The sequence below is a fragment of the Dasypus novemcinctus genome, chromosome 23, assembly GCF_030445035.2.
Source record: "Dasypus novemcinctus isolate mDasNov1 chromosome 23, mDasNov1.1.hap2, whole genome shotgun sequence".
In the NCBI taxonomy this organism is placed as follows: Eukaryota; Metazoa; Chordata; class Mammalia; order Cingulata; family Dasypodidae; genus Dasypus; species Dasypus novemcinctus.
The window spans coordinates 68633453-68658903 of record NC_080695.1 but is presented as its reverse complement, the minus strand read 5'-3'; the positions used below and the strand labels follow the sequence as shown (position 1 = coordinate 68658903).

The 25451-nt window shown below is 43.6% G+C and overlaps 1 protein-coding gene across 11 annotated transcripts in view; it reads right to left on the bottom strand.

Annotated features, from left to right (window-relative positions):
• ANKS3 (ankyrin repeat and sterile alpha motif domain containing 3) overlaps window positions 1-25451 on the bottom strand; it is a 57407-nt gene that overhangs the window by 21390 nt on the left and 10566 nt on the right. For all 11 annotated transcript variants that reach the window (XR_009183092.2, XM_058286542.2, XM_058286541.2 and 8 more), the window contains 4 exons: window positions 24886-25084; window positions 24611-24732; window positions 22980-23061; window positions 5069-5204 (listed from right to left, as the gene is read on the bottom strand). Coding sequence is in view for 10 of the 11 variants with exons in the window: in XM_058286542.2 (XP_058142525.1) it covers window positions 5069-5204; window positions 22980-23061; window positions 24611-24732; window positions 24886-25084 (539 nt within the window). In the remaining variant the exon portion in view is untranslated. The remainder of the gene's footprint in view (window positions 1-5068; window positions 5205-22979; window positions 23062-24610; window positions 24733-24885; window positions 25085-25451) is intronic.

Genomic DNA, 25451 nt, shown 5'->3' with positions numbered 1-25451 from the left:
TTTAACTGTCAGAAATGCCTGAGAGCCGGGCCACCGCTGGGATGGCCCCTGGTGGCATCGGGGACGGCGGGGGGGGCTTGCTAACCGGCAAAGCCAGTCATGATGGAGGAGTTGAATTCTCGTTCTCTTTTTCGGTGTCTTCGTTTTTTAAGTAATAGCATGCATTATGTTTATTGTCAGAAATAAATTTTGTTCTAAGTTTAAGTTCTATTTCTTCATGAAAATATGGTAATATCAGTCACAACTTCTTAAGAAATTTTACATTTTCAGCATTAGGGTTTTTTTTTGGTTGTTGTTGTTTTTAAATAAATCCCTGAATTTTGCCTTACAGGTAAGATCAAATATGAAATACTATGGAAAGCTGTACATCTCCTAGGAGTTAGTATTTCAGATCTCACTTTCCATTTGCGCTCAAGAGCGCAACGTGGGAAGCGGCTGTGGCTCAAGCAACTGAGCTCCTGTTTACCATGTGGAGGACCCGCGTTCAATCCCCTGGGACCTCCTGGTAAAGAAAGGAAAAAGAAAAAGACAAAAAGGCGCCCCAGACCTGCGCAGTGAAGTGCAGGCCCTGCGTGGCATGGAGACAGGTGCAGCCCCCACGCAGAGAGGCAAATGCAGGGATTTATTTAAAGAAGGCTCCTGTCTGATTCTGCTTTTAAGAGACAGACAAGGTGTTTAAAGGAGCTGCTGCTAAGATCTCATTTGGGAGTTGGGGAGATGGGGTGGAGACATGCGGGAGAGGCTTCTCATGTTACCATCTCACCGATGAATTAGTGTTTATTAAAAAAACAAACCTCTGGGGAGAGGGTGTAGCTCAGTGATTTGAGTGCCTGCTTCCCGCGTACGAGGTACCATCCTAAAATTTTTTTCTTTAGATCTGAAATGGCTGGGCTTGATAGCACATCAACATGCCTTTGGAGACAGATTTACTATATCTGTCCTTGGAAGAGGAAAAAACAAAAAGAAATGGCCAGTTCAAAATCCAAATTTTTATTTTATGGAGCTAAAATGCCCGTGTTGCTACAAGATGACTACGGTTTCCAGTCACGCTGACCGTGGTTCTTTGTGTAGCTTGTTCCACAGTGTTGTGCCAGCCAGGGGGGAAGGCCAGCCTCACAGAAGGATGTTCACTTAAAGGAAACAACACCAAAAAGGAAAAAAAGGAAAACAATACTAATGAACAGGGAAGCAGACTTGGCTCAATAGATAGAGCGTCTACCTACCACATGGGAGGTCCAGGGTTCAAACCCAGGGCCTCCTGACCTGTGTGGAGCTGGCCCATGCACAGTGCTGATGTGTGCAAGGAGTGCCGTGCCACGCAGGAGTGTCCCTCACATAGCGAGCCCCACGCTCAAGGAGTGCGCCCCATAAGGAGAGCTGCCCAGCGCAAAAGAAAGTCCAGTCTGCCCAGGAATGGTGCCACACACACGGAGAGCTGATGCAGCAAGATGACGCAACAAAAAGAGATATAGAATCCTGGTGCCGCTGATAAGAATAGAAGTAGTCACAGAAGAACACACAGCAAATGGACACAGAGAACAGACAACTGGGGCGGGGGGGTGGGTGGGAAGGGGAGAGAAATAAATAAAAATAAATTTTAAAAAAAAGATATATATTAAAAAACAAACAAAAACTAATGAACAATCCACCCAACTTCCTCAATTTTACATCGCAGAATGCCTTAACAATTCAGTAATTCTATTTAATCTACTCAGATAATGGACTTAAATTTGGTTTTGTAAGGTATACAGCAGTGATCTCCTATTTTGGTGTCAGTTTTTCAATAAAGAGAGCTGGGCTGACCTGACCCAAGGAAGGAAGAGGGCTCCCTCCGATGGGAGTTGATGGCTGATGGCACAGCTCAGTGGCCTGCCCACAAGCCAGCCAGTTAGAGCTCAGGCTCTAAACAAGGGCCTGTGACCCCCGGCGACCACACTCTCCTTTTACCATTAGACATATGCAAGGATCTACACCAAGCAGAAGATATAGGAAGTTATAAAAAATAAAAAGTACAAGGTGGGTAACCAAGGTAAAGGCAGTGTGTGAATCTGAACATCCCAACACGTCCCCTAAAGCCCGTACAAATTGGCAAGAACAAATAAAACCATGCAAATTTCATACCTTCTACAGAGAGTGCTGCAGACTTCAAATTATCTGTAAGTAGGTGAAAAAAACCCCACCAATTTCTAGCAGAAATATTTCTCAATCTCCCACTCCTAAGCTTTGCAGAGAGATACCTTTTGGAAACTGCAGTGAAGGACAAAAGCCAGAGGGGAAATTCTAAGACCTGGCAGGACAAGAGAACACATAAGCCTTAGCCTAACCACATCCCCTTCCAAAATAAAAAGGCAGTCAGTAAGGAAAGGATCCTTGCTACACTAATAGAAGAGGGAACTGCTGACCTAAGAACCTAACGAACCACGCAAGTCACCAAGTCCTGCTCATGCAATGTAAAAGCAGAGCAGTTCTCCTCTACAAAGCTACCTTGAGCACAAGCAAAAATTGAAAATCAAAACTCCTTAGCTGATGAAAATGCCCTTTCCCTTAAAAAAAAAAAAAAATGTAGAAGAAAACTGTAACACAAGTCTCTGAATTGATAGATCCTCAAACATTTGGATATAGGAAAAAGCACCTTGAATCAGAAATTCAAAAGCAGAGAAAAAAAGAGATACAAACACAAAAGGAATGAAAAGAAAATGGACTGAATTCAGGAAATAAAACATAAGTCAAAATAAAAGACGAAGACTATATTACAAGATGCTTAAAAAGAAGAGATTTCTGAAGCATATGTGGCTCAAGTGACAGGGCTTCTGCCTACCATATGGGAGGACCCAGGTTTGATCCCTGGGGCCTCCTCTTAAAAAAGAAAAAAAAAAAAAGAAAACGTGCCTACACAGCAAACCAGGGCCCAGGCAGCAAACTGAGTGTCCACACAGTGAGCCAGTGCCTGCACCAAGTCATGCAACAAGATGATGATGCAACAAGAGAGAGACGAAGGGGAAAGCCAAGGTGATACACAGCAGAAACCAGGAACTGAGGTGGTGCAGGTGACAGGGAACTTCTCTCTACATCAGAGGTCCCTAGGATCGAATCCTGGTGAATTCTAGAGAAGAGAAGACAGAAAGAGAAATCGATACAGAAGACTACACAGCGAATAGACACAAACAGCAAAAACAATGGGGAAGGGGAGGGGAAAAAAAGTCAATTATTTAAAAAAAAAGAAGAGATTTGCATGGAAAATTAATCAGGAGTATTGAAAAAAGTAAGAAATCAATCAAAAGAATGAATATGAGATAAAGAAGTAAAAAGGTCAAAGAGAAAATGATTTAAATGTAAGGAAGGTAAAGAAAATTCATATTACTTATAATTGGAGTCCTTGGGGGAAAATATGAAACCATGCAATAGAACTATTATTTAAAACAATGAAAGAAAACTTTGCAGAAATAAAAGATCCAAATGTACATATTTAAAGGACTCACCTGGGAAAACCTGATCAACTCTGAAACATATCCTACTAAAATTGTTATACTTCAATGAAAAAGAAAAGTATCTTCAGGGCTCCAGACAAAAAGATTAAATAACTTATAAGGGCAAGAAGATTTGGCTAACATCAGGCAACTTAAAAGCAAGATAAAGCACAGCAACAATGGAAGAGCATTTTCAAGAAATTCCAGGAAAATGTCAACTGGATTTTGTAGCCAACTATGCTGTCCTTCAAGTTCCAAACCTATAGAAAAAGGTTCCAAACCTACAGAAAAAGCTTTAAACAGGCAAAGATTCCGGGAATACTGGGCCAAAAGCATTTTTAAGGAATGTACTAGAAGAAGAGTTTCATCAAATCCAGAGTTTACTGGGGAACCATGGGCAAAAAGATTGATGATAGTAAGCACTTAACTAGTAACTGTAGATGTCAGACTGAGAGGCAGGCAGATGTCAGGGTGGAAAGATAGTATGTAAATGCTACATATTCTGTCCCAGCATATTTTTAATAATACAAATGGGAGATGAAAAAAATTAGTTCACTGAATTGTTGAAACAGCAATAGGCAGGAGTCAAAGGAATCCATTAGAAACAAACAAATCAGATAGTAAAAGATTAAATAAGAGAAGTGATTATGGGCATTTTAAAAACAAACAAGTACAAAAGCACAGGAAAAAACACACACAAACCTTATTAAATATCAAAAGAAATGTGAAAATAGAAGAGTAAAAACAGAACTCACATAGAAAAAGAAACCTAACAAACATAATACACATCGTAACAATAACTTAAGATGACATAGATGACGGGAAGCGGACTTGGCCCAGTGGTTAGGGCGTCCGTCTACCACATGGAGGTCCACAGTTCAAACCCTGGGCCTCCTTGACCCATGTGGAGCTGGCCCATGTACAGTGCTGATGCACACAAGGAGTGCCCTGCCATGCAGTGGGGGGAGCCCCATGTGCAAGGAGTGCGCCCCGTAAGGAGAGCTGCCCAGCACAAAAGAAAGTTCAGCCTGCCCATGAATGGCGCCGCACACACGGAGAGCTGATGCAGCAAGATGATGCAACAACAACAAAAAAGAAATACAGATTCCTATGCCACTGACAACAACAGAAGTGGACGAAAAGAAGAACATGCAGCAAATGGACAAAGAGAACAGACAACTGGGGCGGGGGTGTGGGGGGGGGGAGGAAGGGGAGAGAAAGAAATAAAATAAATCTTTAAAAAAATAAAAATAAATAAAAACATTTTTTATGGGAACAAACACCATAAACAAAGTCAAGAGACAAAAACCAGCAGAGAACTGGCCACCCAGCCGCCTCCTGGCCCTCCTGTGGTGGGCTCCGGACTCCCCTGGAGCCTTGCACGCTTAGAGCTCGTCAGGAGCCCTCGACGCCCTGTCCAACTCGTCGCTCTCATGAGACCAGCGAGACCCAGCCTTGGTGCACACGGAACCACAGGGGCAGCAGAGGTCGCTGGCGAGGATGCTGGAGCCAGATCTCAGCAGAGCAGGTGAGAGCGAGGGAGGAAGGGGTCTTCTTTCTCTCGCAGGACCACACGCACACGCGAGGCGGCAGGCGGGTACCTGGGCTCCGGTAGAGGGCCTTGGGCAGCGAGGGTGAGTGCGCGTCTATCAAGCCCACAATCTTCGTGTGTCCACACTGCTTGGCGAGCATCCGGGCGGTAGCTCCACTGTGGTCTCTCGTGTCCACTTCGACTCCCTGTGGAAGTTTGTGGAAGAAAAAGAATTAGGAGCCAACGTTTCAGAGGAACCTCATATCCCAGTCGCTGACCCTGGCTGAGAAGGGGACGTGCCAGCCCTTACCCCACACCTGGCAAGGTCTGCTCTCTGGAGGCTTCCAAAAGGCTGCGACTGAATGAGAAAGTGCTCAAGGTTGGTGGCTGAGCCCCAAGTTTTGCTCTTATTCTCTTCACAATGACAAAAGTAAATGAGATTTATTCCATCTGGGGACACTCAAATGGCATGACTAAAAGACCTGCCCACAAGAAATACTAAAGGGAGTCCTTCAGGCTGAAATAAAAAGCCACTAGATAGTAACTTGAAGCCATTAGAAGACATGAAGAGCATAGGTAAAAATAAAATCCTGTAATATTGTACTTCTGGTTTGCAACTGCTTTCCCCCTTCCAAATGACTTAATAGGCAAAAGTAAAACAATATTTAAAATGGAATAGGCATTTAATGTATAGATGTAATCTGAGATAATATTAATGGGGAGGGAAAGAGATATATTAGAGAAGAGAGTCTGTATATTACTGAAACTATGTTGGTACTAATCAAACTAGGTTATTATTAGTTTAAGACATTAATTGTAATTACAAGGTAACTACTCAGAAAATAACTAAAAAATATAGAAAAAAGGAAAGAAGAAGGGGATCAAAATAGTATACTACGAAAAAGCAACTTAAAAAAAGCAGTAATGGAGTAATTAAGGAACAGAAAAACATTTAAAACATTTAAAAAAATAGCTAAACGGCAGAATTTCTTTCTTCTCAGTTATTACGTTAAATGCCAATGGACTAAACTCCTCTATTAAAAGGCAGAGATTGGTAGACTGGATGAAAAAGCAAGATCTATTTATATCCTAAATCAAGATGATGCACTTTAAGTACAAAGATACAAAGGATGAAAAGAAAAGAGTAGAAAAGATATTTCATACAAACAGTAATCACAAGAGAGCCAGAGGGAAGTGGATTTGGCTCAACTTATAGAGCATCCGCCTACTACGTGGGAGGTCCAGGGTTCAAACCCAGGGCCTCCTAACCCGTGGGGTGAGCTGGCCCACACGCAGTGCTGATGTGAGCAAGGAGTGCTGTGCCATGCAGGGGTGTTTCCCATATAGGGAAGCCCTACACATGAGAAGTATGCCATGCAAGGAGAGCCACCCTATGCAAAAAAAAAAAAGCACAGCCTGCCCAGGAGTGGCGCTGTACACACAGAGAGCTGACACAGCAAGATGATGCAACAAAAAGACAGATTCCCAGTGCCGCTGACAAAAATGCAAGCGGACACAGAACACACAACAAATGCACACAGAGACCAGAAAACAGGGGGAAGGGAGAAAGGGGAGAGAAATAAATAAATAATAAATCTATTTAAAAAAGAGTATTCAGTGAGACTATTATTAAAGAACCTGTTTTAGGGACTGTAAACAAATAAACAAAAGAGAGATAAAGTGGCTATACTATAGTCAGACAAAATAGACTTTTTTTTTAAGACAAAAAAGATTACAGGAGGCAAAGAAGGATATTGGTGAAAGGTTGAATACAGCAAAAAGATATAATGTTTATAAGCATATATGTACCTAACAACCGAGCCCCAAAATATATAGGGCAAAACTTGACATAATGGAAGGGAGAAAGAGATTGTTATATGACAGACTATATGTTAGGCAACAAATCAAATCTTAATAAATTTAGGTGGTGGACTTGGCCCAGTGGTTAGGGCGTCCGTCTACCACATGGGAGGTCCGCAGTTCAAACCCCGGGCCTCCTTGACTCGTGTGGAGCTGGTCCATGTGCAGTGCTAATGCGCACAAGGAGTGCCGTGCCACGCAGGGGTGTCCCCACATGCAAGGAGTGCGCCCCATAGGGAGAGCCGCCCAGCGCAAAAGAAAGTGCAGCCTGCCCAGGAATGGTGCCGCACACACATGGAGAGCTGACACAACAAGATGACTCAACAAAAAGAAACACAGATTCCCCTGCCGCTGACAACAGAAGCGGACAAAGAAGACACAGCAAATAGACACAGAGAGCAGACAACCGGGGTGGGAGGGGAAGGGGAGAGAAATTAATTAATTAATTAAAAATTGATAAAAAATAAAATAAAATAAATTTAAAAATATTTAAATCATCCAAAGTATCTTCTTGGACTAAAATGGAATAAAGCTAGAGAAAAGAAGGAAAAGTGGAAATTTACACATATGTGGAAATCAAACAATACACTACCAAATAACCAATGGGTCAAACAAAGAAGAAATCACAAGGGAAATTAGGAAATATATTGAAACAAATGAAAATGAAAACACAGCATACCAAAATTTATAGGATGCAGCAAAGGCAGTGCTGAGAGAAAAACTGAAATGCCTATATTAAAAGAGACCACAAATCAATAACCTAACTTCATACCTAAAGTAACTTGATCAAGAAAGGTAAATTAAACCGAAAGTTATTAGAAGGGAAGAAATAGTAAGGATAAGAACAGAGATAAAAGAAATAGAGGGAAACGGACTTTGGCCCAGTGGTTAGGGCGTCCGTCTACCATATGGGAGGTCCGCGGTTCAAACCCCAGGCCTCCTTGACCCATGTGGAGCTGGCCATGCGCAGCGCTGATGCGCGCAAGGAGTACCGTGCCACGCAAGGGTGTCCCCCGCGTGGGGGAGCCCCACGCGCAAGGAGTGCGCCCGTGAGGAAAGCCGCCCAGCGTGAAAAGAAAGAGCAGCCTGCCCAGGAATGGCGCCACCCACACTTCCCGTGCCGCTGACGACAACAGAAGCGGACAAAGAGACAAGACGCAGCAAATAGACACCAAGAACAGACAACCAGGGGAGGGGGGGAAATTAAATAAATAAATTAAAAAAAAAAAAAAAGAAATAGAGAATAGGAAAACAACAAAGAATTAATAAAGGCAAAAGTAGGTTTTTTTAAAAAAAAAATCAATAAAATATACGAACCTTTTGCCTGACAAGGAAAAAAAGACAGAGGACACAAATAACTAAAATCAGAAATGAAAGTGGAAACATTACTATCAACCTTATAAAAATAAAACAGAATTATAAGATGGTATCATAAGTAATTATATGGCAATAAATCAGAATATGTAGATGAAATGGACAAATTCCTAGAAACTAGAAATTACCTAATCTGATGCAAGAAGATACAGAAAAATCTCAACAGACCTATAAAAAATAAAAAGATCGAACCAGTAATTTAAAGTTGCCCAATCCTCAAACTACTCCAAAAAATAAAGAGGGATTACTTACTAACTCATTCTATAAGGCCAACACTACCCTGATAGGAAAGTCAGATAAAGACAGCACAAAAAAAGAAAATTTTTTTAAAAAAGAGAGAAAAGAAAATTACTGACCAATATCCCTAATGAATACAGATGTAAAGATCCTTACCAAAACCGAATCCAGCAGTACATTTAAAGTATATATATCATGGCCAAGTGGGATTTGTTCCAGGAATGCAAGGCTGGTTCAACATAAGAAAATCAGTCAATGTAATACACCACATTAACTGAATGAAGGAAAAGACCACATGATCGTCTCAGTGATGCTGAAATGGCATTTGACAAAAACCAACATCCTTTCCTTATAAAAACACTCAGACAACTAGGAATACAAGGGAACTTTCTCAACATGATAAAAGGTATTTATGAAAAACCCACAGAAATATCATACTCCATGGTGAAAAGACTGAAAGCTTTCTCCCTAAGATCAGGAACAAGACAAGAATAACCACTGTCACCACTGTTATTCAACATTATACTTGAAGTTCTAGCCAGAGCAATCAGGCAAGAAAAAGAAATAAAAGGCATCCATATTAGAAAGGAAGAAGTCAAATTATCCCTAATTGTAGATGACATGATATTATAAACAGAAAATGCCAAAGAATCCATAAGCAAGCTACTAGAACTAATAAACAAATTCAGCAAAGTTATATGATACAAGATAAACACACAGAAGTCAGCTGGTTTTCTACATAGCAGTAAAGAACAATACAAAAAAGGAAATCAAGAAAACAATTCCATTTATAATATGTAAAACTTTATACCTAGGAATAAATTTAACCAAGGAGGTGAACGGCTTATACAATGAAATCTACAAAACATTGCTGAAAAATTAAAGACCTAAATAATGGAAAGACATCCTGTATTCAGGGAGTAGAAGACTTAATATAGTTAAGATGTTAATTCCAATTAAAGCAACCTACAAATTCAGCGCAATCCCTATCAAAATTTCAGCGGCCTTTTTGGCAAAAATAGAAAAGGTCATCTTCAAATTCAAATGGAATTGAAAGAGGCCCCGAATAGCCAAAACGATCTTGAAAGAGAAGAACAAAGCTGGAGTATTCACATGACCTGATTTCAAATCTTACTACAAAAGCTACAGTAATTAAAACACTGTGGTACTGGCATAAGAAGAGATATATACAGTAATAGAATACAACCTCTATTGAATATAGAATATAGAATAGAACTTCAATAGAATAGAACTTCTTCTCACCCAGAGGTAAATCCATACTACTATGGCCAATTGGTTTTCAACAAGGGTGCCAAGTTTAATCATTAGGGAAAAGAATAATCTCTTCTACAAATGCTGGGACAACTAGAAATCTACATGCAAAAGAATTAATGTGAATACTGTATGATCTCACTTACATGAAATAATTAGAACATGTAAAATTAGAGTCAGAAACTAGAATGTAGGTTATAAGGGTCTGGGATCAGGGAGTTAATGCTTAATTGGTACAGAGTTTCTATTTGGGGTGATAGCAAAATTTTGGTAATAGATGTTGGTGAATGTAATTAACATTGTGAATGTAATTAACACCACTGAATTGTATATTTGAAAGTGGTTAAATTAACAGGCAGTTTTATGTCGTATTTTTGTTAAGAGAATAAAAATTTAGAAACAATAATATCTATGATAAACAGAGATGCTATAACTCAACAATCTGATCAAAAAATGTGCAAGGATATGAATGGAAGTTTGTCCAAAGGAGAAATACAAATGGCAAAAAAGCACATGAAAAAATGTTCAACATCATTAGTGTTTAGGGAAATGCAAATCAAAGCTACAATGAGATACCATTTCACACCTATTAGAATGGCCACTATTAAAGAGACAGAGAACTACAAGTGTTGGAGAGGATGTGGAGAGATAGGGACAATTATTCACTGTTGGTGGGAATGAAGAATGGTACAGCCACTGTGAAGGACTGTTTGGCAGTCCCTAAAGAAGGTGAATATAGATTTGCCACACAACCCAGCAATACCACTACGTGGTATATACCCAGAAGAACTGAGAGCAGTGACACAAACAGAAATGTGCACACCGATCTTCATAGCAGTGTTATTCACAATTGCCAAAAGATGGAAACAACCCAGGTATCCATCAACCAACAAATGGATAAACTGTGGATTATACACATGACGGGAATATTATGGAGCTGTAAGAAGAAACAAAGTTGTAAAATATATGACAACATGGATGACCTGGAGGACATTAAGTTGAGTGAAGCAAGCCAGACACAAAAGGACAAATACCTTTCTCCATGAGCTCTCTGGGATGGAGCCACATTGTAGTAAGACTTCTTATACGGTAGCTGAAGACTCTAAGAGCAAGTGTTCTAAGACAACAAGGTAGAAACCGTGTGGCCTTTTTAAGTCCTATCCTTGGAAATGCAGAGGCTGTGTGCACAGAACCAGCTCTGCTGGTTTTGAAGATGTTTAAATACCGCCATACTGGGTGGGAAATGGCTGCTGCCTCAAGGGCGTGCCTTGCTCTCCTGGTCCCCCTGACCGCACCAGACTTCTTCCCAATCCAGCTGCAACCAAAGGGTGAATTACCAGCATGCAGGGAGGCAGCCCCTGCTCAGACTGGTCAGTGCTTCTGCCTTTCAGCTGCTAAACATTCTGAACATTCCTCCTGAATATTGCTATTTTACAGTTAAATAGCAGACACAAGAAGTTCAAGGACTTGCCCTGGCCACACAGCCAGGATTAAACCCTGGAAATCCTCATCTACTTCCTGTATTGTCAACTGTTTACTCGCAAGGAATATGTGGTCTATGAATGTTTGGTGAATAAACGAACACAAACAAATATATATATATGTATATATATTCCACACTATAGAGTACAGTTTTATATCATTTCCTTGCTCTTAAATATGAATGCACAACTGACCTGATAGAATATACCATGAATTCAGTTCCTGATTCAAAACTACCTTTTTTCAAATAATTTATATCATTCATTTTTCCAGGTTTCTAAAATAAGTATTAGGGAGTGGAGGTGGTTCAAGCAATTAGGCGCCTTCCTCCCACATCAGAGGTCCTGGGTTTGGCTCCTGGTGCCTCCTAGAGAAACAAGGAAGACGAACAGACAGCAAGTACAAAACAACGAGGGGGTGGGGAGAAATAAAAAAAAAGAACTTAAAATAAGTATTGCAAATTGATATAGAAGACCTGAGCGTTAAATTACAAAACAGCTTACAAAGCAATTTATTTATTTTTAAGATTTATTTTGGGAAACGGACTTTTGCCCAGTGGTTAGGGCATCCGTCTACCATATGGGAGGTCCGCGGTTCAAACCCCGGGCCTCCTTGACCCGTGTGGAGCTGGCCATGCGCAGTGCTGATGCGCGCAAGGAGTGCCGTGCCACGCAAGGGTGTCCCCCGCGTGGGGGAGCCCCACGCGCAAGGAGTGCGCCCGTGAGGAAAGCCGCCCAGCGTGAAAAGAAAGTGCAGCCTGCCCAGGAATGGCGCCGCCCACATTTCCCGTGCTGCTGACGACAACAGAAGCGGACAAAGAAACAAGACGCAGCAAACAGACACCAAGAACAGACAACCAGGGGAGGGGGGGAATTTAAATAAACAAATAAATCTTTAAAAAAAAAAAAAAAGATTTATTTTATTTATTTATCGCCCTCCCCTCATTGTGGTTGCTGTCTGCTCTCTATGTCCATTCACTGTGTGCTCTCTGTGTCTACTTGTCTTCTCTTTAGGAGGCACCGGGAACTGAACCTGGGACCTCCCATGTGGAAGAGAGGCGCTCAATCACCTGAGCCTCTGGTTTGTTGTCTTTCTCACTCTTTCCTCTTTGTGTTTCTTTTGTTGTGTCATCTTGCACCAGCTTGCCTTCTCCAGGAGGCACCAGGTACAGAACCCAGGACCTCCCATGTGATAGGCAGAAGCCGAATCGCTTGAGCCACATCTGCTTCCCCAAAGCAATTTATAACATACTTAAAAAGTTTGTCAATATTGTGTTGCTGCTGCAGCTGTTGTTATATTTTAATGCACACGGAGACTCAAGTTCATAGTCTGGGGGTCCTTTCAGATGATCAAAAGCTGAGTTTTCCAACCAGGCAGCTGTAGCTCATTAGATCTGTCATGGGCCATGAAACCTACTTGCCAATAATGTTGAAAGATTATTCATTTCAATCTCGTCTAATAGGACAGATCTTTCTCTGACAAAATATTAGTGAAAAACACTGAATTTTGGGCTTGTGGATGGAAACTCAATAGAGAAACTAAAGTCAAGTGGAGCTAGCAGAGCACCTGACCAGAGCAGAGCTTCGGGACTGCCTGGGAAAGAGCTCCTCCAGCAGTCTCCACCACCAAGCCTTCTTGGTAACGGACACAGTCTCGTGCACAGTCACGTGGCTCGGTCCTGCCTCCCGGCCAGGGGGTGCATCCCCCAGGAACACTCCTGAACTCCAGCGTCACTGGGACTTATTTCTGTTCCAACTATAAGGTGGCTGTTGGTGATATGTGTGTGTGTGTGTGTGTGTGTGTGTGTGTATGATCTGGCTTGTTAATTCAAAAAATAAAACTGTAGAAAAAGGGGAAAGAAACGAGTACAAAGATAACCTATGGAATAGGGGAAAATATCTGGAAACCATATGATAAGGGTTTAATATCTAGAATATATAAAGAACAACAACAAACAAGAACAGCAACAACCCAATTAAAAAATGGGCCAAGGATCTGAATAGATGTTTCTCCCAAGAAGGTATTCAAATGGCCAATAAGTATATGAAAAGATGCTCAACCTCATTAGCCATTAAAGAAATGAAATTAAAACTACAATGAGATCTACTTTACATCCACTACGATGACTATTATTTAAAAAGCTGAAAATAACAAGTATTAGCAAGGATCCAGGGAAACACACTGTTGGTGGGAATGTAAAGTGGTGCAGTCCCTATGGAAAACAGTGTGGCGGGTCCTCAGAAAGTAAAACACAGGACCCAGCAATTGTGTGTCAACTTGGCTAGGTCGTTTGGTCAAGCAAGCACTGGTCTGTTACTGTGAAGATATTTTGAGAATTTAAATCATCAGTAAGTTGACTGCATCGACGGCTGATTGCAGCTACAATCAACTGAGTAGATTGCCTTCAACCATGGGAGAAGTCTCATCCAATTAGCTGAAGGCTTTAAAAGAAGAAGTGATGATTTCAGCAGTCAGAGGGGAGAATTTCCATGTCTACTTCAGCCAGTCAGTTTTTCCTGGGGGAATTCATCAAAAGCCTTCATCAGAGTTCCCAGTTTGCAGCCTGCCCTATGGAATTTGGACCCATCCCCAGTCACATAAGGCAATTCCTATAAGTCTCATGCTACTTACATTACATATATATATATATGTATGTATCTTCTGTGGTTGTTTCCCTAGAGAACCCTGTTTAATACACTCTTCTAGGTATATACCCCAAAGAATCAAAGCAGGGACTCAGACAGCTGTTTGTACACCAATGTTTATCATCGCATCATTCACAAGTGCCAAAAGGTAGAAGCATCCCAAGTGTCCATCCACAGATGAGTGGATAAACAAAATATGGTATATTCATACGATGGAATATTATTCAGCTTGAAGTGCTGGTATATGCTACACATAGATGAACCTTCAAGACACGGTGTTGAGTAAAGTGAGCCAGACACAAAAAGACAGATATTGTCGTATTTCTCTTATAGGAAATACTTAGAATAAGGAAATTCATAGGGACAAAAAGCAGAATAGTGATTACCAAGGTTGGGGGAGAGGGGAAGGGGGAGTTATTGCTAAATGAGTTTGAGTTTTGATTTGGGATGAGGAAAATAGTCTGGAAATAGCGGTGAAAATTACACAGGGTTGTCAGTGTACTTCATGTCAACGAACTGTCTACTTAACATGATTAAAATGATTTTTGTCACAATTCAAAAGAAAGAAATTTTTATAAAATGTGCACACCCTTTGACCCAGCAATTCAACCCAAAGGAACTTAACAACCAAGGAAATAATTAAGGACATGCACCAAGATGCAGGATCTTCGCTGCAGCCGTAAGCACAGTGAGGGCTGGAGACAGGCTGAGGCGGGGGGCTGGCTAGAGAAGGGGAGCGTGTTTGTCCAAGGGACACCACTAACGGGAAGAGCAGAAGAGTGGCACTTGGAGAGGGGTGCACAGGACATCTCTAAGAAGCACAGCGCATTACAAAATGTGGTACAGCCTGAGTCCACTTTTGACTTAAAATTACGGATCTACAAAAGCCCTCAGGGGAAACGGACTTGGCCCAGTGGTTAGGGCGTCCGTCTACCACATGGGAGGTCCACGGTTCAAACCCCGGGCCTCCTTGACCCGTGTGGAGCTGGCCCACGCACAGTGCTGATGCGCACAAGGAGTGCCGCGCCACGCAGGGGTGTCCCCCGCGTAGGGGAGCCCCGCGAACAAGGAGTGCACCCTGTAAGGAGAGCCGCCCAGCACGAAAGAAAGCGCAGCCTGCCCAGGAATGGTGCTGCACACACTTCCCGTGCCGCTGACGATGCGGACAAAGAAACAAGACGCAGCAAATAGACACAGAGAACAGACAACCAGGGGAGGGGGGGGAATTAAATAAATAAATAAATCTTAAAAAAAAACAAAGTCCTCAGCAACACGTTAAATGGGCCCGCTCCAGATGGTGGGCGAGTGAGTGATTTTGCTTTCTCCTTGCTTAATTGTATTTTCTAGTTCTTTTACAGCAAATATTTATGCTATATAATGGACATATACATTTTCCCCCCCTTTTTAAAAAAAAAAACTATGATCAACTAACAGTCTCAGAGACTGTACAAAACTGATTATTATAAATCCCTCTGGTCAGGAAAAAAACTATATTTTTTATAAGAACCCAATGAGTTTTACGGTCTAGATTCAATTCTATTGCTCCCCTACTTTCTAGAGATCTGGTTAGAAATCAGTAATGAAACTTCCAGCCTTAAAGGATAATTTCTAGTTTGACAGAAGGAATCCAAAGACTTCAACCAGAGAAAACAATCCCATCTTTACTACACAGTTTTTAACTAATATCTGTTTTTAAGCCTGGAAAACTTCCACCTCAGTTTTATACTTAAGGAAAAGGCCCAGCAATATTATTTCTTAGTGAGTGAAAAATGAGGAGGGAAATAGAACCAAGAACAAGGTTCCTGGGTGTGGGAGGGCAACGTTAGAATTTCTATTTTATCCTTTAGTATTATTTCTATTTTTGTCCCTATTTTATGGTATACATACTATATTACTGGAGAGCTACATGATTAAAACTTTTAACTGACAGGGATGTTGGATCAAAAAAGTTTGGAGGGGAATAGATGTAGTTCAAGTGGTTGAGCACCTGCTTTTCATATATGAGGTCCTGGGTTCGACCCCAGTACCTCCTAAAAACAAACAAGGAACCAAGCAAAAGAGAAAACAAAACAAAACTCTCACTGGGGAGCAGATGCAGCTCAGTGGTTGAGGGCGTGCTTCCCATGTACCAAGTCCTGGGTGTAATCCCCGGACTTCCTAGGAGAAGGATGGAGACCATGGATACAATCACCCTGGAAGCACCAATCCATCTGGAAAGCACACCATCAATTCCCAGCTCCCTCCTTAGGGGCGGGGCCCAGACATGCCCACATAGTCTCCTGGCTGAGCTGCGGGGGCCTGGCCTGCTGGGAGGACGGGAAACGGGTCCCTGGGCATGCAGCCACAGCCTGCCCTGCCCTGGCAGAGAGCACGGGGGCCCAGCCTCGCCCAGCTCGTGCTCGCAAGGGGAGCATGCGAGGGGAGGTCAGGGACCCACCTCCCGTGGTCTAACGACCACTGGGCAGGAGGAAGTCCACCAGGCGATGGGCGATGGGCGGCACTTCCTCACGGGGCGCGCCTGACCACCCCAATGACGCCACCCCCAGCCAGGACGCAGTCCCCGGCCATCGACCAGCACAGCCGATTCCTGACCAGTGCGCTGGAGGGAGAACTCTGCTAATTTCCTGATTTTGATCCTTGTATGTGATTACAAAAGAGAGCATTCTTGTTTTTAGAAAAGATCTACTAAAATATTTAGGGGTAAAGGGGCATTATGTTTGCAACATACTCTCACCTGATTCCAAAATAGTAACATGTCTGGATAGACAGACCGATAAAAAAAAAATGAGGTCAAATGGTAACATTCGGACAATCTGGGGGAAGGCACGCAAAGCATCTGGACAATTCTGCAACTTTATACGTGAAATTATTTCAAAATTTTAAATTTTAAAAATTTTCCAACACAACTGCTTTCCCATATCTATAAGCTGTCCACACACAATCTGAGAGCCAGTTCGGGGGTACAGGGGTCCAAATGAGGGGGTAATCTGCAGAGGAGATGAATGAATGGTCCTATGTCAATAATTTTCCAAAAGGTTTTTCATTTTAAAAAATCATAAGAGTAACGGCCTCTACCTTAAGAAGGGACTCTAAACTTAAACGCTTTTTACAGTTCTGGATAATTACCCATTCATTCTTGATGTCTTAAGCATGTCTAGAACATGTCAGCAGAATCACTTTCAAAGAATAATTATTTGCAGAAAAAGAAACCCAAATGCCAATAATTACATGAAACCTCAGCAGAAACCGAGAAAGCCAAAAGCCAACAGATGACAACTTGTAATTCCCACCAAATTGCAAAGAAAAATTTTAGTCTGGCGATTCCGTACCAAGTGTTAGGAAGGGTGGGGGGAGACAACTTGCAAGCACTGCTGGTTGCATCTGACAGACCCAGAGCAGTTTGTGTCTGGGCAAAGGTTCCCACTACAGATGCTAGAAAAAGAAGGTCCTCGTGCTTTTTGTCTGACTGTGGCAGCCAAGGTTGAATGGGGGAATGCAGGAAATTCTTAAAACATGGGGAAGGGGAAAATAAATCTTTGCAACTCAGAAATAGGGGAAAAACCAAAAACAAAACACTGTTGGGAAGAGCACAAACTGGTCCAACCAGCAAGGAAAGCAATTTGGCCCTGTTCAGTCGAGACCAAGATGCACCTGGCCCGACCCCACAAGTCCTACCTGGAGAACATCCTTACCTCCTGGCAGATTCCTGCACACGTGCTGAAGAGGACACAGAGACCAAGCTAATGGCTGCACTGCGAGAGACAGCGGAAGCCGGAATGCTACCTCAAGGTCTGCTGAAGTAGGCAGGGGTGACCGGAACAAGTTCACACGCCAGGTAGGCAGAGCTGCCCACATGGGGCAACCACAGTACACAGAGCAACATGTGCTAAATGACACATGCAGTCCACTCCAGTATTAACAAAAATATTAAAAATATCCAAAACCTGGGAAGCAGATGTGGCTCAAGCAATTGGGCTCCTGTCTACCATATAGGTGGTCCAGGGTTCAATGCCCAGGGCCTCCTGGTGAAGGCAAGCTGGCCCATGTAGTGAGCTGGCCCACGTGGAGTGCTGGCCTGCGCAGCGCTGCCCCACGCAGGAGTGTTGGCCCATGCGGAGAGCTGGCGCAGCAAGGTAATGCAACCAAAAGAGACACAGAGGAGAGACAGTAAAACACAACAGACCATGGAGCCTAGGTGGTGTGAGAAAATGATCACCTCCCTCCCACTCTGGAAGGTCCCAAAACTGGTTCCCGGAGCTGCCTAATAAGAATACAAGCAGGGAAGCAGATTTGGCTCAATTGATAGAGCATCTGCCTACCATATGGGTTCAAACCCAGGGCCTCCTGACCCGTGTGATGGGCTGGCCCACACACAGTGCTGATGCACGCAAGGAGTGCTGTGTCCCTGCACAGGGGTGTCCCTGTGTAGGGGAGCCCCAGGCGCAAGGAGTACAACCCATAAGGAGAGCCATCCCATGCAGAAAATGTGCAGCCTGCCCCAGAGTGGCACCGCACACACGGACAGCTGATGCAGCAAGATGACGCAACAAAAAAGAGACGTAGTTTTCCAGTGCCGCTGACAAGAATACAAGTGGATACAGAAGAACACACAGCAAATGGACACAGAGAGTAGACAACTCTGGGGAGGGGGGAAGGGGAGAGATAAATAAAAAACAAATCTTTAAAAACATATTTTAAAAAAGAATACAAGCAGACACAGAAGAATACACAGCAAATGGACACAGGAAGCAGACACTGGGTGGACAGGGAATAAATAAATAAAACAAAATCTTTAAAAAATATATATATATACATACAAAATCATTCTGAACACAGCTTGAAGATACATAGGATGTGATGAATGAATAAAATCATGAACAGGAAAAGCACACACCAATATCAGATAGAGGGTAGGGGGTGGGGCTGAAGGGGTAAAAAGGGAACTTCAATTGTTTTCCCCTTAAAAAGCAAATGAGAAGGGAAGTGACTGTGGCTCAATCATCTGGGTTCCCGTCTACCACATGGGAGGTCCTGGGTTCGCGTCCCGGGGTCTCCTTGTGAAGGCAGGCTCTCCCGCACGCTGTGGAGTGCCGCCCGGCCCGCCAGTGCCATGCAGAGCTGACTCAGCAAGGTGCCGCAACAAAAAAGGGAGACAAGCCAAAATGCAGAAGAGTGTGCAGTGAACGGACACAGAGAGCAGACAGCAAGCAAGCTGCAAGGGTGGTGGCGGAAATAAATAAGTACAGACACAGAAGAACACACAGCGAATGGCACAGAGAGCAGACAGCAAGTAAAAAGCTGCAGGGAATTGGGATAAAAAAAAAAGGCAAAGAAGAAGAGCTGAAGCAAATAAGGCATGATGTTAGCATGTGTACCAGATTCATGTGGATACCCTTCTGTCTCATGCATATTTTTTACCATGTGCATGTAGTGTCCTCAAATTCTTTTTAAGAGATAGCTTGTTAAAATTTATCATTCAAAAAGTTCCCAGTAATTGGTTAGAAAAGAACAATCCTGGGGAGTGAATGTAGCTAGTGGTTGAGCGCCAGCTTCGCATATGAGGTCCCAGGTTCAATCCCTGGTATCTCCTAAAAAAACAAACAAACGAACTCCAAAGAAAATTGGGAAATAATTCACGAAAGGAATATAAACAGCCAATAAAAATATTTTAGATTTTTAAATTTATTCCACCCCTCCCCCCCCAGTTTTCACACTCTGTCTGCTCTCTCTGTCTGTTTGTTGTGTACTCATCTTCTTTTTACGAGGCACCGGGAACGGAACCCAGGACCTCACACACGGGAAGGAGATGCCCAATGGCCTAAGCCATCTCTGTTCCCAATAAATATATTTTAAAAAGCTGAATCTTATTAATAATTAAAGAAATACAACCCAAAATGAGGTGCTACTTTTTCCTACCAGATTGGCAAAAACCTAGAAGACTGATAACACCGAGTGCCGGCGAGGATGTAAGACAAAGGGTGCCATTGTACATTATTGGTGGGAAGAACAAGAAAGACAACCTTCTTAGTGGAAATTTGTTAAGACTCACTAAATTTGTACCCCAATGGATATTTTTTAACAGCTTTATTGAGCTATAAGTACCATACCATCCAATTCACCCACTTAAAGTAGACAGCTCAATGCCTTTTAGTATATTCCTGGAGTTGTGCAACCATCACCACAATCAATACTAGGGTATTTTTATCAACCCAAAATGAAACTCTCTACCCCTTAGCAATCACACACCCTTAACTCCTCCACTACCCCTATTCTGGGCATTTCATAGCAACGAAATCATAAAATGAAATCATACAATATGGAGTCCTTTGCATCTGGCTTATTTTACTTAGCAGAATGTTTTCAAGGTTCACCCACATTGTGGCATGTATCAGTACTTCATCCCTTTTTATTGCCAAATGATACCCCGCTGTACGGATATACCACATTTTGTTTATACAACTGCTATCTGATGGACATTTGGGTTGTTTTTCACTTGTTGGCTAATATGAATAAAGCTGCTGTGAAGACTGGGGTACAAGTTTCTGTGTAGACGTATGCTTTCACTTCTCTTGGGTATATACTGTGATACTGTGCTTATGGTATTATGGTAATACTGTGCTTAAGTCACATAGTAATACTGTGCTTAACATTTTGAGAAACTGCCAACCAGCAGCTGCACCATTTTACATTCCCACCAGCAGCATATGAAAGTTCCAGTTTCTCCATATTCTTATCAACCCTTATTATTATCAGTCTTTTTGATTACAGCCACCCTCATGGGTGTGACACAGCACATCACTGTGGTTTTGATTTGCATTTCCTAGATGGCTAATGACATTGAGCACATTTTCATGTGCCTACTGGCCATTTGAATATCTTCTCTGGAGAACTGTCTATTCAGATCCTTGTCTGTTGTTCAATTGGGTCACTTGTCTTTTTATTAGGACCTATTTAATTTCAAACATGAACACTGGTGATCGCTCTTGTAGAAATACAGTATACAGAAATAATCAGGAGTGTTAAAGCTGTGTGTACAAGGATCTGTCCCAGATCACTATTATTGCAAAATGCTGAGCGACAGGTTAAATTGTGGAACGTATTATCCATGGGATACCAAACAGGGATGTGTACTGACCTGATAAGATGTCTATGGAATATTAAATTAGTTTTTGAAAGTTGCAGAATCTCTTGGGAAGTGGATTTGGCTCAACGGATAGAGTGTCTGCCTACCACGTGGGAGGTTCAGGGTTCAAACCCAGGACCCCCTGACCCGTGTGATGAGCTGGCTCACGTGCAGTGCTGATACGCACAAGGAGTGCCTGCCATGCAGGAGTATCCCCCGCATAGGAGAGCCCCATGCACAAGGAGTGTGCCCTGCAAGGAGAGCCACCCAGCATGAAAAAAGTGCAGCCTGCCCAGGAATGGCGCCACATGCACAGAGAGTTGATGCAGCAAGATGACCCAACAAAAGGAGACACAGATTCCCAGTGCCACTGACAAGAATGTAAGCGGGCACAGAAGAACACACAGCAAATGGACACAGAGAGCAGACAACTGGCGGGAGGGGTGGGGTGGGCAGGGAAGCAGGGAGAAAAAAAAAGTTGCAGAATCTCATTTTGTTCAGAATAAAAAACAATATGTTTGTGGATTTATAGAAATATGCCATGGGAAGCTGATGTGGCTCAAGTGATTGAGCTCCCACCTACCATATGGGAGTCCTTGGTTCAGTTCCTGGTGCCTCCTAAAGAAAACAGCAGGGAAGCGGACTTGGCTCACAAATAGAGCATCTGCCTACCACATGGGAGGTCCACGGTTTAAACCCAGGACCTCCTTGACCCGTGTGGCTGGTCCACACGCAGAGCTGATGGGCGCAAGGAGTGCCATGCCATGCAGGGGTGTCCCCCGCGTAGGGGCGCCCCATGAGCAAGGAGTGTGCCCTGTAAGTAGAGCCGCCCAGCACAAAAGAAAGTCCAGCCTGCCCAGGGGTGGCGCCGCACACACACACAGAGCTGATGCAACAAGATGACACAACAAAAGGAGACAAAGATTCCCAGGCCGCTGACAAGAATAGAAACAGACACAGAAGAACACACAGCAAATGGACACAGAGAACAGACAACTGGGCGGGGGGGGGGGGGAAGGGGAGATAAATAAATAAATAAATCTTTAAAAAATATGAGCGCAAGCTGGCACAACAGGGAGGCATAGCAAGCTGACACAACAAGAGACACAAGAAGAAAAGTATAATGACAGACACAACAAAAGCAGGGAGTGAAGGTTCCCGGTGCCTCCTAAAAAGGACGAGCAAGACAGCGAGCAGATGTGATGGGCAAGCACGGCAAGCTGATGCAACAAGATGACGCAACAAAAGACATAAGAAGAGAAAAACACAATGAGAGACACAACGAAACAGCAAACAGAGGTAGCTCAAGTGATCAGGCACCTCCCTCTCATATCAGAGTTTTTGGGTTCGGTTCCTGGTGCCTCCTAAAGAAACAAGGAAGACGAATAGACACAGCAAATGCAAACAATGAGGGGGTGGGGATAAATAAATAAATCTTAAAAAAAAAGAAAGAAATATGCCTGTATAAGTAGAGTAAAAATCAGAAGGCTCTGCTCAAACCAAGTGGGTAACTTGGGGAGAAGAAAAGGTGGTTAGAAAAGGGAAAATGATCTTTATCTTCTTATTCTATAAAATTTTTTAAGTGATGGGATTATGAGTGCTACTTACTTTTAAAAGTATGTTTTTCTACATTTTTCTCTTTTTTTCACATTTTTCAAATAAAACATTTTCAAAATTATTACAGGAATAGGTATCTTTTTTTATCACCACTGTACCCCGAACACCCAAGGACCACTCAATATGTGGCATCAATAGGCAATCAATGTGTGATCTATGTCTCTTTTAAAAATAAATTAAAAATATATTAAAAAAAAAAAACCTACAATAAGCAACCCAAAATAAAAAAGACAATCAATGAAAAAGTGTTCAATAAATGAACGAAGAGCAGTTATTCCCATATAAGAAAATTCTGTTACAGTTTTTACTTCAGTGACATGATTTCTCACTTGCTGTGGCTAAATTATAAGCTAATCAACAGGGTCACTTACATGATTCAGAAAATACTGCACGATTATCTCATGACCTGCGGCAGCTGCTTCCATCAAAGGAGTAAATCCATATACCGGCTCTCTGCAAGATGAAGGCCCAAGGCAGAAGATTAAAGAAGAGACGTTCTACCCCGGCATTTCCTGATGAAGATAAAACCAAGCCACACACAAGTCCTGTTCTAAGTGCAGAGGCCCCCTCATACTCACAAGAATGAAGAGGGTGAGAATGAGAGAAGCGCTGACGAATGCTGTGGCCTCAGGAACCCCTCTGGTCTCTCCCCAGCACTGGTCTGTGCAAAAGACAGATCTGTTCCCGCTTAACTCCTCAAGCTCCACTTTAATCATGCTCAGAAAGCAGTTATTGCTACTGAATGCTCACAGAAGCTGAATGCCTCCTTTTTTTAAAATTTTATTTGTCTCCCCACCCCCCCAGCCCACTGTCTCCTCTCTGTGTCCATTCGCTGTGTATTCTTCTGTGCCCGCTTGCATTCTTGTCAGTGGCACCGGGAATCTGTGTCTCCTTTTGTTGCATCATCTTGCTGCGTCAGCTCTCTGTGTGTGTGGCACCACTCCTGGGCAGGCTGCACTTTTTTCGTGTGGGGCGGCTCTCCTTAGGGGACGCACTCCTTGCACGTGGGGCTCCCCTACGTGGGGGACACCCCTGCATGGCACAGCACTCCTTGCGCACATCAGCGCTGCGCGTGGGCCAGCTCACCCCACAGGTCAGGAGGCCCTGGGTTTGAACCCTGGACCTCCCATATGGTAGGCGATGCTCTATCAGTTGAGCCAAATCTGCTTCCCTGAATGCCTCCTTAACCACCCACGAAATTCTATCTAGGAACCCCTCCTGGAAAGCTCTGACACTACTAATCTAGCACGTCCTTACTCCACCTTGTACCTTAAGCTTAGTCTTTCTGCCTGGTTAGAGTTAATTTGGTGCTGTCTTCAGGTTGCTTCATAATCCTTACTTGCTTTGTGCACATCTAGTACACAAAAACCAAGCTAACCACTGTTTTTTCAACCATTCTAAGACATATTTTAACCTCTTAATATCTCTGAAGTTAGAATGTGTCTTACAGTCAATAGGCAAGCTGAATTTTAAGTGGCAGCATATTTTTCTCTCTTAGCAGCACATAAAATTATGGTGTGTCTTACAATGGATGCCACCAGCTTGGAGTGTGCACAGTTACCAGGCCGGTGGTGATGCTATGTAGGTGCTTGCTGTACGGAAAGTATATGCTTCAGACAATATCACCTCCCATTTATAAAACCTGGTGTTTGTTTTCAAAGTATCACTTCATCTGATACACATAAAAGCCAAGGAAGGAAAGAGATCAGCATTTACTGCATGCCAGTTAAACGCAATTCTCTGTGGCAGGTCCCTGGTGATGGGAGGGGACATGACTCCTCTAACAACTCTAGGACATAGGTCCTGCTATCCCCAGTTTTCAGATGAAGAAAATGAGGCTCCAAGAGCTTAAATGATGCACCCAAGGTGGCAGCCTTGGCACGACTCTTTCCGTTCTGCCCTTTGGTACCCTGAGGGGGTGTGGTCGGAACTCTACTCGGAGGCCCCTACAGCCGCCTCCTCTAGAGACAGGCGACAGCAGGCCTCCTCCGCAGCCACTCACCTCACGTTGGCATTCGCTCCGCTGTCCAGAAGGAACTTCACCATCTGTGGGTGCCCGGCGCTGGTGCAGTGGAAGAGGGCGGTCCAGCCCTGAATGTCTTTCATCTCCAGCTCGGCACCTTGCTTCAAGACAACACAGGACGCCCGTTACCTCGGCTGCTCTCCTCGAGGCTGCTCACCTAGAGGCATGCGCTGAGACACGGGGGCAGTGGCACGAGCATGCGTGCACGCACCACGGCTGTGCCCGGCTGCTGGTCAAAGTCACCCCGGGCTCACCTGGAGGAGAAAGTAGGCGATGCTCTCGTTGCCGCAGCTGGAGGCCAGCATCAGTGGCGTCTGGCCCTCGGGGGTCGGCACGTTCACACTCACCCCCGCCTCGAGCAGCAGGTGCACGATGGTGTCATGGCCAATGTAGGAGGCGTACATCAGCGGGGTCCAGCCACCTCCGTTCTTCTTATTCAGATCCAACTCTCTCCTAAACAGACACAAGACAGCTAGAAAAGCCTGGCACCGCACATGCAGGCTCTCCCGGAGCGAGGCTAAGCCGAGAGCTAGGCTGGGAGGGGCGGCCTGGACACGGAAGTTTTCTCCCCGCCCTGGGGGAAGGCAGACTGGGAAACTTGCACATTTGCTCCCAAGACCATCTCCGGAAGGCCAGTTCTTGGCGTTTGTGGTCCTTTTCTGATTTCATATTCTCATCTGCTCCTCCTGCGACCCTAAAACCCGCGATTCTCTCCTTTTGTGCCACAGTTCTCAGCAACGTCTGGAGATATTTTGGGTTGTCACAACTGGGGGCCGTGCCCCTGGGGGCATTCGGCAATGTCTGGAGATATCTGGGGTTG